We start from the raw sequence: 16,921 nt of genomic DNA, 5'->3' as shown, positions 1-16,921 counted from the left end.
ACGGTGGTTATCTCCATACATGTCTGGATGGTTATTTCTGGATGGTGGTTTTCTCTAGATGTGTTTGGAGGAACCCTTCCCTTGTGGTGGAATCATTTGAACTTTTAGTTGAATCCAACATCACGTCAGTAACTCCAGTCCCAGTGAGAGTTGAATCATTTATTTTACAGTACACGGAAAGAAACAAATACACAGAGCAACACCAAGATGAGCTTTTGTGAACTTCCTTCTCTGAGATCTGTTTCATAAGCCTAGCTTCTTCGTCACAACGTTATTTGCATAAAAAGTGGGAAGGAGGGGGCATGGGTTGGATTAAGAACAGTACATGTTATTGAAGCTTTCTAACATCTTAATGGCCTGTTAAGAGGTTTCCCAAGCTGAAAACATTCCAGCATCAAGGTAAAAGGTGGGATGTTCTGATAATACACAGCTGTGTACAGTATTTTATGACCATACATGATATTCTAAAGGAATAGGGAGAGGTAACTGACAAAGAAACATTGTAAGACGAGGGACCCAGGGTACAACGCCATGCACTTAACAAGATAGGAATATATATATTTGGCACACAAAACCCAACTCCCCTGGGCTTTGCAGCTGTGGGCTTATCAGCTGAACGCTCTGGCCTGCCTGTAAAATGTTACTGGAAGAGTGAGTTTTAAAACACACTTCAATGATTATTTTATTCAACTAAAACTTCACTTTCACCCTACATAAGTATTATGTTAGTTATTAATTTAAGTTGCAATAAGAATATAAAGCTAATTCAATTATGTCCCCATAAACCTCAAATGCACGTCCATGGGGCTCAGATATTTAATCACACAAGCTTCAATCAAGTCAATTAATACTCATACATGGGTATAATTAACACCGGACACAGATGCATTCTCATAAAATGAATGTAATAATCATGTTTCCAAGCTTTCAAATCATTGTCTATCATCGACGTTTCACTAATACATTTATTATATGGCTAAAAGGCTTTTTTATTTGCCAAGTTAAATCGATCATTAAGCTTAATTGGGCCACAGCCAAACTGAATAACCATAGAGCTAATATTTTAAGAGAAATTTAACAACACATCCTCATGCTGCCTTCCTTTGCCCTCCCCTCACACTGCCTTCCCTTCCCCCAGCCCCCTCCTCACTCCTCCACTCCTCCTCACTCCCCCACCCCTCCTCGCTCCTCCCTCCTTACTCACTCCCATACCCTCCTCTGTCGCCATATCTCCTCGCTCCTCCACCCTTCTCTCTTCCCCCCTCTTTTTCTCCCAAACCCACCCCTCCCCCCTTTTGTATACGACTTGTCCAGATGGTGGTTGTCTCCAGATGTATCTGGACGGTGGTTATGTCCAAACAGACCCTCCACTCACACTGCCTTATCTTGTCCCCCCCCTCCCCTCAAGCTGCCTTCCCTTGATGTGTCTGGATGGTATTTATCTCTGCACATATCCGGATAGTGTTTATGTCCGGATGGTGTTTATCTCCATACGTGTCTGGACAGTGGTTATGTCTGGATGGTGTTTATCTCTATATGTGTCTGGATGGTGATTATGGCTGGATGGACCCTCCCTTCACACTGCCTTCCCTTTGCCCACCAATCACACTGCCTTCCCTCCCCCCTCCCCCACTTCTCTTTCCCCCACCCCTCCTCACACATCCCTCCTTCCTTGCCCCCCCCCACTCCGCCTCGGTTTCCTGTTCTCGCCCCTCCACCCCCTCCTACCTTTAGTATACCCATCATCCAGATGGGGGTTATCTCTGTACGTGTCCAGACAGACCCTCCCCTCATGCTGTCTTTCCTTGCTCTCCCCTCATGCTACCTTCCCTTTCCTCTGCTCATGCTGCCTTCCCTTTCCCACCCCCACCTCACCCCCCCTCCTTCCTTGATCCCCCGATCCTTCTTCATCTCCCTCCTCTATCCCTCATCTTCCTCTCCTCACCATACCCTCCATCCTCTCTCTCTTTCCCCTCTACCTCTTCTATCCCTTCTCTGTCCCTCCTTCCTTCTTACCCGCCCCCTCCTCGAACCCTGTAATATTCCCATTAGCAAAGTGACGGGTTTTATTTGCTTATCCATAATAATAAATGTCATTGTGTGTGTGTCTGTGTGTATGTGTATGTGTGTGTGTGTCACCTCCATAACTCCAAGACCATGAAACATAGCAGCCTGAAACTTCGCATGCATACTAAGGGAACTTCAAGGAAGTGCATGAGTGAAAATTGGGTGTTTGGGTTGATGAAAATACCCCCTTTTGAAGGTAGTTAAGGTCCTTATTAAATTATCATTGATCAAGGCCCATCCTTGGTCACCTTGCTGTCTCTTGCTGGAGTCTTCATTCACCGTTTTTTTGGCTAATCTTAATTCACCATCCTCATCATTGTTAATTCACCATCAACAATACCTTGACTTGGAACAAGCCGCTCAACAATGCCTTGACTTGGAACAAGCCGCTCAACAATGCCTTGACTTGGAATAGGCCTTCCCGTCGTCTTACATCACAAAGATTTTTTTAACGATAAAGTTGTTTGTTTCACTTCTCTCACTCATCTATCTATAATTCCAGGTGTGTGTGTGTGTGTGTGTGTGTGTGTGTGTGTGTGTGTGTGTGTGTGTGTGTGTGTGTGTGTGTGTGTGTGTGTGTGTGTGTGTGTGTGTGTGTGTGTGTGTGTGTGTGTGTGTGTGTGTGTGTGTGTGTGTGTGTGTGTGTGTGTGAGTGACCGCTGTTTCTCGACAACCACTGGTCCGATGTAATTGAAACTTGCCAGGTATATTGCTGGGGACCTGAGTATGTGTCTTTTCAAGGTTTGATATTAATCGGACAAGTGCTTCCCAAGTTATGGCCATTTATTTACCAGCCAATGACAAGACGCATTGCTGCGTAGGCGTGGCTGATGGGGAAGAGAACCTCAGCCGCGTTCCCCATTGTGGGTTACAAGGTACGGACTTCTGGATAGTGATTCCCGACTGTATTCTAATAATTTCTCAATTTCTTCTGCGCATTTACAGATAAACACAATGCCCCAATCCAGTCGTCGTTTACGAGAGCGAAGGAACGGCCTGTGTGGTTGTTTGGAAGTTTTTTGTTTTGTTTTGTTTTTTTGCACGTACGTTTGTTTTTGGTTTTTTTTTTTTCCTCTTATCTTCTCTTCGTGTTTTTCCTTGCGATGACATTGCGAAAAGGCGAAATACGTTGGCGCTAATTGAATAAATTGGTTATTAAAACTAAATTGCAAATAATCGTAACTGCGATATGCGAACTTCCGGACAGTGAGGACTTAAATTCGCGAAGGCCGATACGCGGCCGGCAGACGATGACGTCACGTGCCGTGCCGGTTACGATGGGGATCAGTGCCTCAGTTACCGTGGCGTAGGAGTGGCAATGGTCAATGGCAGTGAATATCATGGCAAGCAAAGACAGGGAGGTAAACTTGATTTTAATTTGGATTTTAATTAACTCTGTGTGTGGAAGTATCACAGCAGTTGTTACTTCAATACAAGTGATAATTCGTGGAATGATGTGAACATTCCGTACGGGCAGCACCACTTACGGAGAGTGATGACAATGTATTTTAATAATTTCTCGATTTCTTATGCGCATTTATATATAAACACAATGCCCCAATCCAGCCGTCGTTTATGAGAGTGAAGGAACGGCATGTGTGGTTGTTTCTGGTTCGCGGTTTGAAAGTTTTTTTTTGTTTGTTTGTTTTTTTGGTGGGGGGGGGGGGAGTTGCACGTACGGCCACGCACGTACGGGCACGTGAGAGCGAAGGAACGGCCTGTGTGGTCGTTGTTTCTGGCACGCGGTTTGAAAGTTTTTTTATTTTTTTTTGCATGTACGTATGGGCATGTACACACGTATGGGCATGCACTCGTATTATCAAATGCCTATTCATCATACCTACAAATCTCTGAATACATTGCATTGCTTCTGAACGCCCGGAGATGCCAGCGTTCATGGCTTTATTTCATTTCAACACATGCCATAATCTCTCGAATCTGTTAATCTAAGCCAAATTACAAAAATTAAACTTCATTATTGACTTCAGCAGTAGTTCCGACTGCAAAAAGTGTCATTTGTCCAATTTGGACATTGCCTGACATTCCGTGCGTCACCGAGAGCATGGTGTTTATATAACTGATTGGGGATAGCTAATTGCTTGTCAAGCCAGCCATTCCTTATCGAGGATTTCATATGAGTGCTTGCATGAGTGCTTAAACCTCTTGGCAAGCACTCAACAAAATTTGTCACTGAATACTGTATCATATATCGATCCATTCAAATCCAAATCCATTGGGACCATATTCCGTACAGAGCATTTGTGCTGCCAATGCAGTCTCCTGGGCTATTGGACACAATCCTGTTTAGTTTTGAATTTAAAACTGCTTCAACATAGTGTAGCATGTATGAATCAGATTTGGAGTGAACCGGCCGGAGGGGTGCAAAGATCACTGCAGGTGCGAGCACGCATGCATGCAGGCAGGCTTTTGCCAGGTAGATAGTGTGAGTTTTAAATGTTTCTGCCCTGTTTTATATAAAACTCGGCGGTTAAAAAGAAAATGTTGCTGTTTGGGAATGGTTTTTTCCCTTCCCTTCCCTTCCCCTCACTTCATGCTGCCTTCCCCTCCCCTCACACTGCTTTCCCCTCCCATCATGCTGCCTTCCTTATTCTTCCCATCATGCTGCCTTCCTTATTCTTCCCATCATGCTGCTTTCCCTTCCCCTCATGCCACCTTCCCTTCCCTTCCTTTCCCCTCACACCATATTCTTTTCACCCCTCATGCCACCTTCCCTTCCCTTCCCCTCATGCCACATTATTTTCACCCCTCATGCTGCCTTCCCTTCCCTTCCCCTCATGCCACATTATTTTCACCCCTCATGCTGCCTTCCCTTCCCTTCCACTCACACCATATTCTTTTCACCCCTCATGCTACCTTCCCTTCCCCTCATGCCACATTCTTTTCACCCCTCATGCTGCCTTCCCTTCCCCTCACCCTGTCTTCCCCTCCCCTCGCTCTTCCTTGCCTTCTCCTCATGCTGCTTTCCCTTCCCATCATGCGCCTTCTCTCCCCTCCCCTCATGCTTACCTCTTTCCAACCCCCTCCCCCTTCCCAGAGTGTATAGCGACATTTGGTGAGGCATTACTCTCCCCACCCCCTGCCTCGCTCTTTCCCCTTCCTCACCCCTCCTAGCTCCCCCACCCCTCCTCCCTCCTCGCTCCCTCTTGCTCCCCCCCCCCTTCGTATCCCCATCAGTGAAGTGACAGTCTGTATTTGCTTGTAATAAATGCAGGGACCCCCTAATGGAGCACATAGACAAAGCAAAACCTTTTGTACCAACAGAGCCACTCACAAATGATCGATGACATTCAGCATTCCCAACTCCAATATCTACGGGGGCTGACAGGATGGCTTCGAGGTCTGTGCGCTCCCCTCTAAGCTGTCTAACTTCGGTTCAAATCCCGACCCAGTTGTAAGCTGCCATCCTGGTGTTGCACAGGCAGGGTGATTCATCGATGTACGCACCGTCCTTCAGATGGACGTTAAACAGACATCCTGTCTTACAGCCTGAGTTGGTGGACTTTGAAGATTCTACGGTGTCGTTTACGAAGAGGAGGTGAGCCATTGCCGGCATTATGAACGAATTACACCTACCCTAACTACTGCTGGAAGAGCAATGGCAAACCGTCTAGCATGAACCCCAGGCCAAGAACCACACAGGGTATACTATGGGGTACACTATGGTGTATACTATGGGGTATACTATGGTGTATACTATGGTGTATATTATGGTACAATTAATCATCATCATCGTGCTCCCCACCCCCCCCCCCTCTCTCTCTCTCTCTCTCCTCTTCCATATTACAAAGTACTCTTCTTTAAAAATAAATCAAAATAATTTAACTCCAAGTACGTTACAAACTAATTGGCCATTAATGCCCGCTGGGCCTGAAAAGCATTTGGCGGGTGTTTTAAATCCTTCAGCGCAAAGGTCTAAAAAGGACACCATTGGTGTTCCATGACGGAGAGTTTCAGGCTGACGCCGACTTGGCAGTGAAGGGCAGGTGTTTAAAAGGTTCTTTCAAAACAAAAAAACAAAAAATTATTTTATTACCTGGGCACCAAATGCTGGCGGTCAGGACGCCCAGTTTTACGTCCATCCGAGGGATGGCATACACACTGATGACTGTGAAACACCAGGATGACAGTTTATAGCTGGACCAGGATTCAAACCCAGGCTGGATTCGCTTAGAGGTGAGTGTACGTACCTCTAGGCCATCCTATCAGGCTGGTGTTGGCTTAACGGTTCAGGTGAAGGTTCAAGATTCAAGGTCTTGAGTTCAAACCCCCTGTCGGACTGTTGGATTAACACTAGGTTGGGTTGATTCAGCCTGTGGTCCTTCTGAGGTTGGCAAAATGAGTACCATGGTGATAGTAACAGGGGAATTGCATCAGCGGCACAGCCGTGCTTCCAGAAAATGATGCAACCAGCAGCTGTAAGTGGAAGGAAGCAGGCTGCTGGAGAAGGTTCATGTTGAGAAAAGATGTTTTGAACAGCATTTACTAATCCTGAAGGACAGGTGATTGTTTTTCACAATACCTGAGCACCTTAAAGGACCACACATCCGACTTGTCTGTTAATGACCACACATCCGACTTGTCTGTTAATGACCACACATCCCACTTGTCTGTTAATGACCACACATCCGACTTGTCTGTTAATGACCACACATCCGACTTGTCTGTTAATGACCACACATCCGACTTGCCTGTTAATGACCACACATACGACTTGTCTGTTAATGACCATACATCCGACTTGTCTGTTAAGGACCATACATCCAACTTGTCTGTTAAGGACCGTACATCCGACTTGTCTGTTAAGGACCATACATCCAACTTGTCTGTTAAGGACCGTACATCCGACTTGTCTGTTAATGACCACACATCCAACTTGTTTGTTAATGACCACACGTCCGACTTGTCTGTTAATGACCATACATCCGACTTGTTTGTTAATGACCACACGTCCGACTTGTCTGTTAATGACCACACATCCGACTTGTCTGTTAATGACCATACATCCAACTTGTTTGTTAATGACCATACATCCAACTTGTCTGTTAATGACCATACATCCAACTTGTCTGTTAATGACCACACATCCGACTTGTCTGTTAATGACCATACATCCAACTTGTTTGTTAATGACCATACATCCAACTTGTCTGTTAATGACCACACATCCAACTTGTTTGTTAATGACCATACATCCGACTTGTCTGTTAATGACCATACATCCAACTTGTCTGTTAATGACCACACATCCGACTTGTCTGTTAATGACCATACATCCAACTTGTTTGTTAATGACCATACATCCGACTTGTCTGTTAATGACCATACATCCAACTTGTCTGTTAATGACCACACATCCAACTTGTTTGTTAATGACCATACATCCAACTTGTCTGTTAATGACCACACATCCGACTTGTCTGTTAATGACCATACATCCAACTTGTTTGTTAATGACCATACATCCAACTTGTTTGTTAATGACCATACATCCGACTTGTCTGTTAATGACCATACATCCGACTTGTCTGTTAATGACCATACATCCAACTTGTCTGTTAATGACCACACATCCAACTTGTTTGTTAATGACCATACATCCGACTTGTCTGTTAATGACCACACATCCAACTTGTTTGTTAATGACCACACGTCCGACTTGTCTGTTAATGACCATACATCCAACTTGTTTGTTAATGACCATACATCCGACTTGTCTGTTAATGACCATACATCCAACTTGTTTGTTCATGACCACACATCCGACTTGTCTGTTAATGACCACACGTCCGACTTGTCTGTTAATGACCACACATCCGACTTGTCTGTTAATGACCACACGTCCGACTTGTTTGTTCATGACCACACATCCGACTTGTTTGTTCATGACCACACATCCGACTTGTTTGTTCATGACCACACATCCGACTTGTCTGTTCATGACCACACATCCGACCGACTCAGCATTCAACTCTTAATGATGCAAGTTTATTTACATAATACACTGATAATACACTCGTCTTCTACTGCATGAGTTTATCGGTGAATGCTCGGAGAACCTGATTTTATATATTTATAAGAAGCCATACTGGATAATATGCAGCTCACGTTCTGTCCCCCTCCCTCCTTCCCACCATTCATTGTAATCTCCATGAGTGGTGGGTATCCAAAGGTGGAATGAGGCTCTCCCAGGGCCCAAGCTTTCCATCTTCATTTATTTTAAGGATTGTGTTTCAGGGAATAAGTGGCCATGTTTTCCAAGTGGAAGCTTCACACTTTAAAAGATTTTCACTGAGCCTGAGACAGCCCGTCATTGGAACTCTTTTGTTGTGATATTTCCAATTTTCTTTGTGAGATTATTCATCACTCCGGTTGCTATGACGACCATTGGTATGATTCTTCATTTTTCAGGTCTCGGTACTTTAGGACTTGACCTCTCCCAAAGCCGGTACTGCATGCTACGCATGTCTACTATTTTGTCTCCTTCTCTAAAGGTGGCATTATCATGTGGGCCCACAGTTCGGCGTATTGTAGTTCGGTGTAAGAGTGGCTGTGAGTGTAGCTTCATGACCGGTGTATGTGATCTCATTCACTCTTGAGATACAGTATGGTGTAAATTGTAAAAGAACCTTTATTGAGGATACAATGATCTTTACTGGAAAAGGAGCTGCCATTATTGATTTAGGCAATCTTTCCTGCTGCTCAATATGTCTGACTTAGGTCGATGTCCCTTTTACACTCCTTTTGATGTCCAGGTTCAGAGTTGTACCCACCATTAGAGGAGTCACCATTTTGGAGAATTTTTAGCTTACCAGGAATTGGAATTCCAGAAAAGGTATTGTCATCGCACGCCGTCTGTCCATGCGTCTCCTATTTTGACTTCTCCGGCCAAACCACTGGGCCAATCCGCTTGAAATTTGGCAGCAAGGTTCTGCTCCTGACTGAAAACAGGGATTGCAAACCTCGTTCCAGTCGCATGACTTTAAGTTGGTCAAAATGGCAGACATAATAAATTTCTTTGAAATTTTTCTTCTCCAGACGCACAAGTCAGAATGCTACCAAATTTGGATTGCAACATTAGGCCAGGGTAGGGATGTTAAATTGCAGAAGTCATGCTGATCATGTGACCATAAGTATGTCAAAATGGCCGACAGTAAATTTTGGGGGAAATTGCATAAATTCCTTCAAAAATCTTCTTCGCCAGACCCACCAGTCAGAATGCTACCAAATTTGGATTGTAATATTAGGCCAGGGTCAGGATGTTAAATTGCAGAAGTCATGCTGATCACATGACCATAATTGTGTCAAAATGGCCGACAGTAAATTTTGGGGGAAATCGCATAAATTCCTTCAAAAATCTTCTTCGCCAGACCCACCAGTCAGAATGCTACCAAATTTGGGTTACAGCATTAAGCCAGGGCCCAGATAAGCTGCAGGTCCAGGGGTCCTATTTTTAGTTCACCTGGAACGTAGTTTCGGGGAGCTTGTGGGATGGTGAGCCGTCTGTCCGTCCGTCCATCCACAAATACTTGCAACAACTTCTCAGAAACTACATATACGATTTCAATGAAACTTTACCACAACGTTCATCACCATGTGTGTACCAAAGTTTGTTCATGGCATTAAAATAATTGGGTCCAGAGGGGGTTTACGGGGGTTTCCCACCAAAATAGGTATTTGCTTTATTCTCACAAACTACACATGCAATTCTGATGAAACTTGACCACAACCTTCATGACCCGTGGTGCACGAAATATTGTTCATGCCATTCAAAAAGTTGAGGTCTAAGGGGGGTTGCCCCCCAAATAGGTATTTGCTTTCTTCTCAGAAATTACACACACCATTCCAATCAAATTTGACTACAACCTTCATCACAGGTGATGCACCAAAGTTTGTTCATGGCATTAAAAAAATATCAGGGTCAAGGTGGGTTTACTGGGGGGGGGGGGGTTGTCCCCCAAAAGAGGTATTTACTTTCTTCTCCATTATATATTTTGTGGGTCATCCATGCCTACCAGTGGTTGCCTGGTTATCTTATCCAGCCACTACCAGGTGAGTGCCCAGGGGTTTTCCCCCTATGTTTCTTGCTTGCAGCCACACACATGGTGTCCTCCATTAGGATCTTGCAGCCTCAACAGCTTGACAGCAGTAGCCACTCAGGGAAGTTACGTCATGTAGGTAAATGACTATACATGGCTTACGATAGCCTTATCCTCTCAAATTTGCTCAACAGCCTTATCATTTGCTTGGAATCGCTTGCGGGAACACGTCTGCCTGAACCTGTGTTTGTATACATTTCAGTTTCAGTTTCTATGTGAGCCGACGGATTCAGAAGATCGAACGACTACATGGAGTTACATTGCACATTTCTTGGTTGATTAGATTCCGCTTGCACCCTCACATCCTTTTATGAAGTGACACTTGATTGAAGAACCAATTTACTCGTTTTGATACCCCTCGACCCTCATTAGAAACCGAGTTCACTCATCACTTTGAACCGAATTTACTTTCCTAAAAGTTTGAAGTGCATTTTGGCTTTGTTAACTTTGTTGAACTATGGAAACGTGTCGTCTGTGACTGTTGTTCCATCGCACGGAGAAGAACGGCACTCGGTAGAGCATGTACCTCCACCTGGCTGAACAGTCTACGCTTTGCATCCACTGATAGGCCGGATCGGGATCCGTACCTTAACAAAAATCGAATCGGCTTGTTCTCGGCACCTACCCAACTCATCCTCCTCGTTTTGGCATAACTCGTCCACAACTTTTTGAGATATCGTGCTACATACCATTTTTGGCCCTATCTCTCAACGGTGAAGAATAAATTTGAGGTTTTAAAAATTATCACAGATCCGATCAATTCGTCCTTTGCACACACTAAACTTGTCCACCAACTTTCATCAGAATCCGTACATAGCGTTTTGAGATTTCCTGCTCACACACAGACAAACAGAGGTGATAATATAATCTCCGGTGGGTGGAGGTAATTAATAAATGGGAGGCTTGTATTTTTGTATACTTGTTTTTATGTGTGAAGTTTTTGGTCTGTAGTGTGAGTTTAGGCTCTGACGTCACAATACTATGACTGTTTCACCATGAGCTCATCATTAGTCGTCCCCCCCCCCCACCACATCCCCACTTCCTTACTTTCCCGTCTTTCTGAGCTTGTAACTACATCCACTTTGTCCCTTGGTACAAGATGAGAGTGAGCAAAGAGGACTCCTGAGTCGTTGTGATGTGAATCATGTATCGTGCCAAGTTCCAACAACAAATGATGCTTTTCATTTGTACAAACAAACATAATTGTGTTTTCATTAGGACTGCGAGCAAAATGACATTTTAATGAAGTCTTTTTTTTTTTTCTTTTTTGGTATTTCCAAAGATGTTTTACAATCAGAAAGTTGTAAGAGGAAAATGATTGCTATCGCATTTCACATTGTTTGACTGTTGTTGTTAATAATTTTTTGTTTTCCAGGACTTGGTCTGGCGTGGGGCAGAAACCTCCACTTTCTCAACAAAATGTATGTATGTCTGCCTGTATGTATGTGTGTGTCCGTGTGTTTATAACAGCAGCCAATAACCATGTGACATGCCAGCTGTCGTGCATCCTGTCTGCGACATAACCCAAGAGCCTCACTCGAAAAGGGAAGCCCGTTTCGGTGCGTCTCATAGAAAAATCTCCGCACGCTCAGGTGTCTTACCGAGCGCTAATCCACATTGCCAATCCCTTTGCCAATGCATTCACAGGATTGCTCAGTTGATAACCTGCTGTGGCTATTCAGTCCATAGTTATCGTCCCAAAATGCATGGCACACCTTTTGTCAGAATTAATATTTACCTGACTGACGCAAACGTTGCAGACATCAAAACCCTCAGGTCATATCATTGTCCTTCGCAAGATGGATAAACCCGATAAATGATGTTTTTATCTCTTCTATACGAATCTGAGGCTCATGGAAAAGCTGGAACACAGGACGGACCAGACCCAAACAGAAAAAGAAAGGGGGGAAAACACACCAACAGCAAGGACCCTTGGAGGAACAAAGCAGGACACAGTATATCTGCAGACAAGTTCCACCCTTATTTGAGCTCATCAGTGTAACTTAAAAAAAAAAGATTGATTTAAATTGCTTGGGCTGAACTGCTGAAATTGTGGAATTTTGAACCATTACCCATAAGGCTTGTGGGGCGAAGACTCACAAGGAAGTGACGTCATTGGAGACTCGTCCATAGCTGGTGTGGTACCCACTACACTAATGGGATGTGATCTCGACTTAATGTCTTGGAGGATTTGACCAGTTCACTCCGAGAAGGAGCTTCTACTCCACTCTCATAAGGGTGTCATGGGGACCTCCTATTGAGGAGTGGTCCGATTGTATCAGCATTCATTCTGATGCGTTGGGGTTAGGATGCGTGCGTTTGATTGACTATCCCACTTTTTGTTACCACGATAAGTTAAGAACGGCTCAAAGGATCGAAGTCAAACGTGGTACAAGTATGTATTATGATGCAAAGATAAACTGATTAAATTATGGGGTCAAGAGGTTAAAGGTCAGAGATCCCGTTAAGTAAAAATTCTGTTACCGAGTTAACTTGTGATCCAGTGATGGGATTTTCACCAAACTTGGTATAGGCATATATTTTGATGCAAAGATGAACTGATTAGATTTCAGCATCAAAAGGTCAGAGGTCATGTAAGGTAAAAATGTGATACTTGGGAACAGCTGAAGGGATTTAAATCAAACTTGGTGCAAGTATTATAATGATGTAACAATTTGGGTGGAGGCATATCGGTCGACGTCGTTGACGTCAAATTATGTCAAGTTTTATGTATATTAAAAAAAAAGGCATCCGTCATAAGGATGATGAGTGTCATGGGAACCTACTCTAATTGAGGAGTGGTCCAATTGTACAACCATGCATTCTGAGGCTTTGGGGGGTGAGGATGTGTGTGTCTGATTGACCATGTGCTTCAGCCTTCAGACTGAGATGCATGTATACGCTAATGGGATAGTCTTGTTGGACTGTATGCTTTGGCTGTGGGGTCAAGGTGCACGTCCCAAGCTGTTTGAATGTTTTGAATTTTTTTAACCTTTTTTTTTAGTAAAGCAAAGGCCTCCCTCATAAGGTGAGCACCAACAAGCTCGAAACACCAGTCCCTGGATGGTCCCTCTCCGGCGTGCACTGGTTTATAAAATTGAGAATAACATTCTCTTACCGGCATTGGCTGCGGTACAATCCTACTGGGAAGTCGGGGACTGTAGCTCTACAAAGCTCATGCCTAATAGGCAGAGCCTCTGCAACTGTTTAGCCTGAAAAGCCTTTTATTAAATTTTCAATGTTCCTGGCTGTTCGTAGAACTATTTTTGTGTACCACAAACAGGTTAATGTGTGGCAGGCATTTCCTGTTGGTCAGGATGCATACAGCAATAGCTGGTGTGGCACTTGCTTCCTGGTACCCACGACAGCAAAATGTGGGGTCTGATCATCCATTTCCTCTCTACGTTGGCTAACCACCATTGTGCAGGTTTGGATGGGCCAATGGAACTCATGAAAGTCTTACGTTTTCTAAAAGTTTGGAGGGAACTTCATGTATGGAATTCTTTTACAATAGATACGTGGGAAACGCCAACGTTATTCTTGATAGAAGTATAAAAATAAATTCTCTCACCACCACGCACTTTACAAGTGTAGTGAGTGAGTCGGCGTGGTGAGAGTGTGGCAATACCTGCATCGTGGGTTGAGGCAGACCTTCATCCTGCAGTGGGCTGGCATAATGAATGAAAATGACTAGTAAGGAAATATATCCTCACTATTTATATATCTACATTACTTATACAGTACATTGACAAAAAATGGTCCTCAAGCCTTTGCAGACAGATTCAAGCTGTACGGATGTCTCCGACTCTGGAGGTGATGTGTTGGTGTAATTTATGCACAGGGTGTCATTGTATTGTCGTGGAGTCAGCGTGCTTCTTCAATTGAATATATACATCGAAACATGTGGAGTATAATGAGCACTCCCCCACTCTCCAGCGGACATAATCCTACTCCAAAGTGTCACCTCCAATCTGGAAACCTCGCCCAACGACTCTGTCAAACAGACAAAGATTACACGATCAGTATCAGTTAAACATCAAACGGAGCCACCTATCTGAATTTTGGACTTGCTTGCCTCCTTTGAAGGCATCTTTTTATCTAAAAAAAAGGTTTTAAAAACATTTAAACAGCTTGGGGTATGCACCTTGACCCTATGGCCAAAGTACACAATTCAGCAAAACTGTCCCGTTGGCATACACTTTCCCCTCAGCCCAAAGACTGAAGCACATGGTCAAACAAACACATACATCCCAACTCCAAAGGGCCAGAATGCATGGTCATACAATTGGACCCCTCAACAGAAGTGAGTCCCCATTAATTCAACAGCATGCTACCTTAAATTTGGGCTTACTTATCCTCATCAGGACAGAAATCCATAAAATCACATTCATCGTTTATACATCAGACGCACCTCCTGACTGTTATGGTGAGCATTGTCACAGATTATGTCTCACATGGTAAAACCGTATAATCCGAAAAGAACAACCGTCCATCTGCCACCCAGATGATTGTTCCTGCCAATGCGAACCATTCAACGAGAACGCACGTGATGTGATCGGTATGTAAATCGAAACATGTAATGCGACGAGCACTCCCCCGATCTCCATTGGACATAGTCATCCACCAAAGCGTCACAGGCCTTGGCCCGGCGACTCCGTAAAACAGACAAAGACTACATGGTCAGCATCAGTTAAACATCAAACGGAGCGACCTATGCACCGATTCCACCGTCAGCCAAGAGAATGAGTAATGGTGGCAAAAAAAAAGAGCCAAGCAAGTAATGATGAACGGTAAATGAATGAGGTGAACGTCGATGAATGGTATTGCAGGCTGCTCACAGAAGGTTAAGCAAATTTCATTTTAACAGATTGTCAGGTAATCAATTTTAACTGCACTCATTGTATTGTCCTTGCTGAATGGTCATTGCTCTTCTGGACCATCGTCTACGGACCCGATTCAGCGGCCACAGTCAAATAGACACCTGAAGGCACAGAAATGCGACTTCCCTCATAACTCCATAAAAAAGACAGTTTAACTCCTGTCGAATGCCACAAATCAAGATGGTTGGGTGAAGATGACTCTCAGGAGATGAGTGGATAGGAGTGGTCGCCATGTTGGTAGGAGGTGTTAAGCAGTGCGGGCGTTGAGGATTGTGCAGTACGTTGGCAGCCGGGTTATTTCATCGCTTCCATGGCGATTGACTTTGTTCACTTGCATTTCGAGATGCTTTCTCGTCAACCATTTGAGCTTTTGTCATTAATTTTTCCAACAAGACTTTATTGTGGGAATATGGAAAACACGAATGAATAAATTTTAGATTTTTATCTATTTATATATTTTTCCAGTTGTTGTTTATGTCGCGTTTAGTTCGAGTATAAAGTGGATGTGGACAGGCTTTGCATTTTGGGATGTTTTCTGGTTGTGACTGTTTCCTTTGAGTTTTACCCTGAAATGTAAAGAAGTCCAACCTGATGCTTCTGTGTTGTGTTCTGATATTTTAAGTTCAATTCAAGCTCGTTTTTGATTCAATCTATCACTGAAGCCTCATCATGGATTTTCCTGCAATGCTTGAACATCTTAAGTAACCTCAATCTTTTTACCAGCAGTCACACTTCAACAGTTCATGCGGCATTACAGGGCAGATCAAGTTGATAGGAACCTAGTGGAGTATGCTTACACATTGTAAGCAATAATGAACCGTGCTTCCCCATTGTCTCGGGTCATTCACCTGCATTTCATTTTTCATTTATTTATTTTCATTTATCATTTTCATTTGTTTATTTTCATTTACAGACGGTTTCCAATGGTTCTGTGACTTCTCCCGGTGTATTGGCTTCGATGTCCATCAGCACATAAAACTACATGCTTCCCAATTGTCTCGGGTCGCTCACCTGCATTAATTTATTTATTTATTTATTTATATTTTCATTTACGGAAGCTTTCTGATGGTTCTGTGATTTTTCCCGGTGTATCGGCTCCGATGTCCGTCGACGTGCAAAATCCCTGTGCTTCCCAATTGTCTCGGGTCTCTCACCTGCATTTTTTCATTTATTTATTTTAATTTATTAATATTTCATTTATGGATGCTTTCCTACAGTTCTGTGATTTCTTTCGCCGGTGTGTCGGCTTCGATCTGTGTTGACACACGAAATTTCAGCTTTCTACGTCCTGGAAAGAACCTGGAAGGTACTAAACATAAATATCAGTGAGTGAGTGAGTGGTTAGACTGAGCTATATGTATATATATATATATATATATATATATATATATATATATATATATATATATATATATATATATATATATATATATATATATATTGTTGCGAATTCGCGCCCGCCGGCATGCGAACGGCCACGTAACTCGAATCGCGGCACGTCGCCCACCGGACAGACAATTCTGTCGTGACCCTCTCGGACTAACGCCGGGAGCTAGTCACGGGTGGGCCTTTCGGCCTCACCACGATCGTGCCAATCGGCCACCCGCATAGGATAGGGTTGTTCGCCAAACTCGACCTACCTAAGTACCCACGCGGAGGGTAGACCGGGCGATCGCACCTCGCCGCAGGTCGACTCCGAACACGGGCCACTTAAGCGATCCGTTCCGTACTATCGGGATAACCGAGCGGTGTTATCGTCGGCCTCGACGGTTCCGATTAATTATCGGGCGTATTAAGCCCACTACCAACCCTTTACGTGAAGCAAAATGGAGAGCACACATATACAGCCAAACAATT

General features: G+C 43.9%; 1 protein-coding gene across 1 annotated transcript in view; it reads left to right on the top strand.

The window, feature by feature from the left end:
* The window catches only part of LOC147009507 (follistatin-related protein 4-like), a 172,673-nt gene that overhangs the window by 16,185 nt on the left and 139,567 nt on the right, over positions 1 to 16,921 (top strand). Inside the window, exon 2 of the mRNA XM_085863416.1 lies at positions 11,560 to 11,605. Coding sequence (XP_085719542.1) covers positions 11,560 to 11,605 — 46 coding nt within the window. The remainder of the gene's footprint in view (positions 1 to 11,559; positions 11,606 to 16,921) is intronic.

The sequence above is a fragment of the Eptatretus burgeri genome, chromosome 17 (genome assembly GCF_056783735.1).
Source record: "Eptatretus burgeri isolate ZD-2024b chromosome 17, Ebu_testis_v1, whole genome shotgun sequence".
In the NCBI taxonomy this organism is placed as follows: domain Eukaryota; kingdom Metazoa; phylum Chordata; class Myxini; order Myxiniformes; family Myxinidae; genus Eptatretus; species Eptatretus burgeri.
Note: the sequence above shows the minus strand (reverse complement) of the source record. Positions and strands in the feature narration are given on the sequence as shown.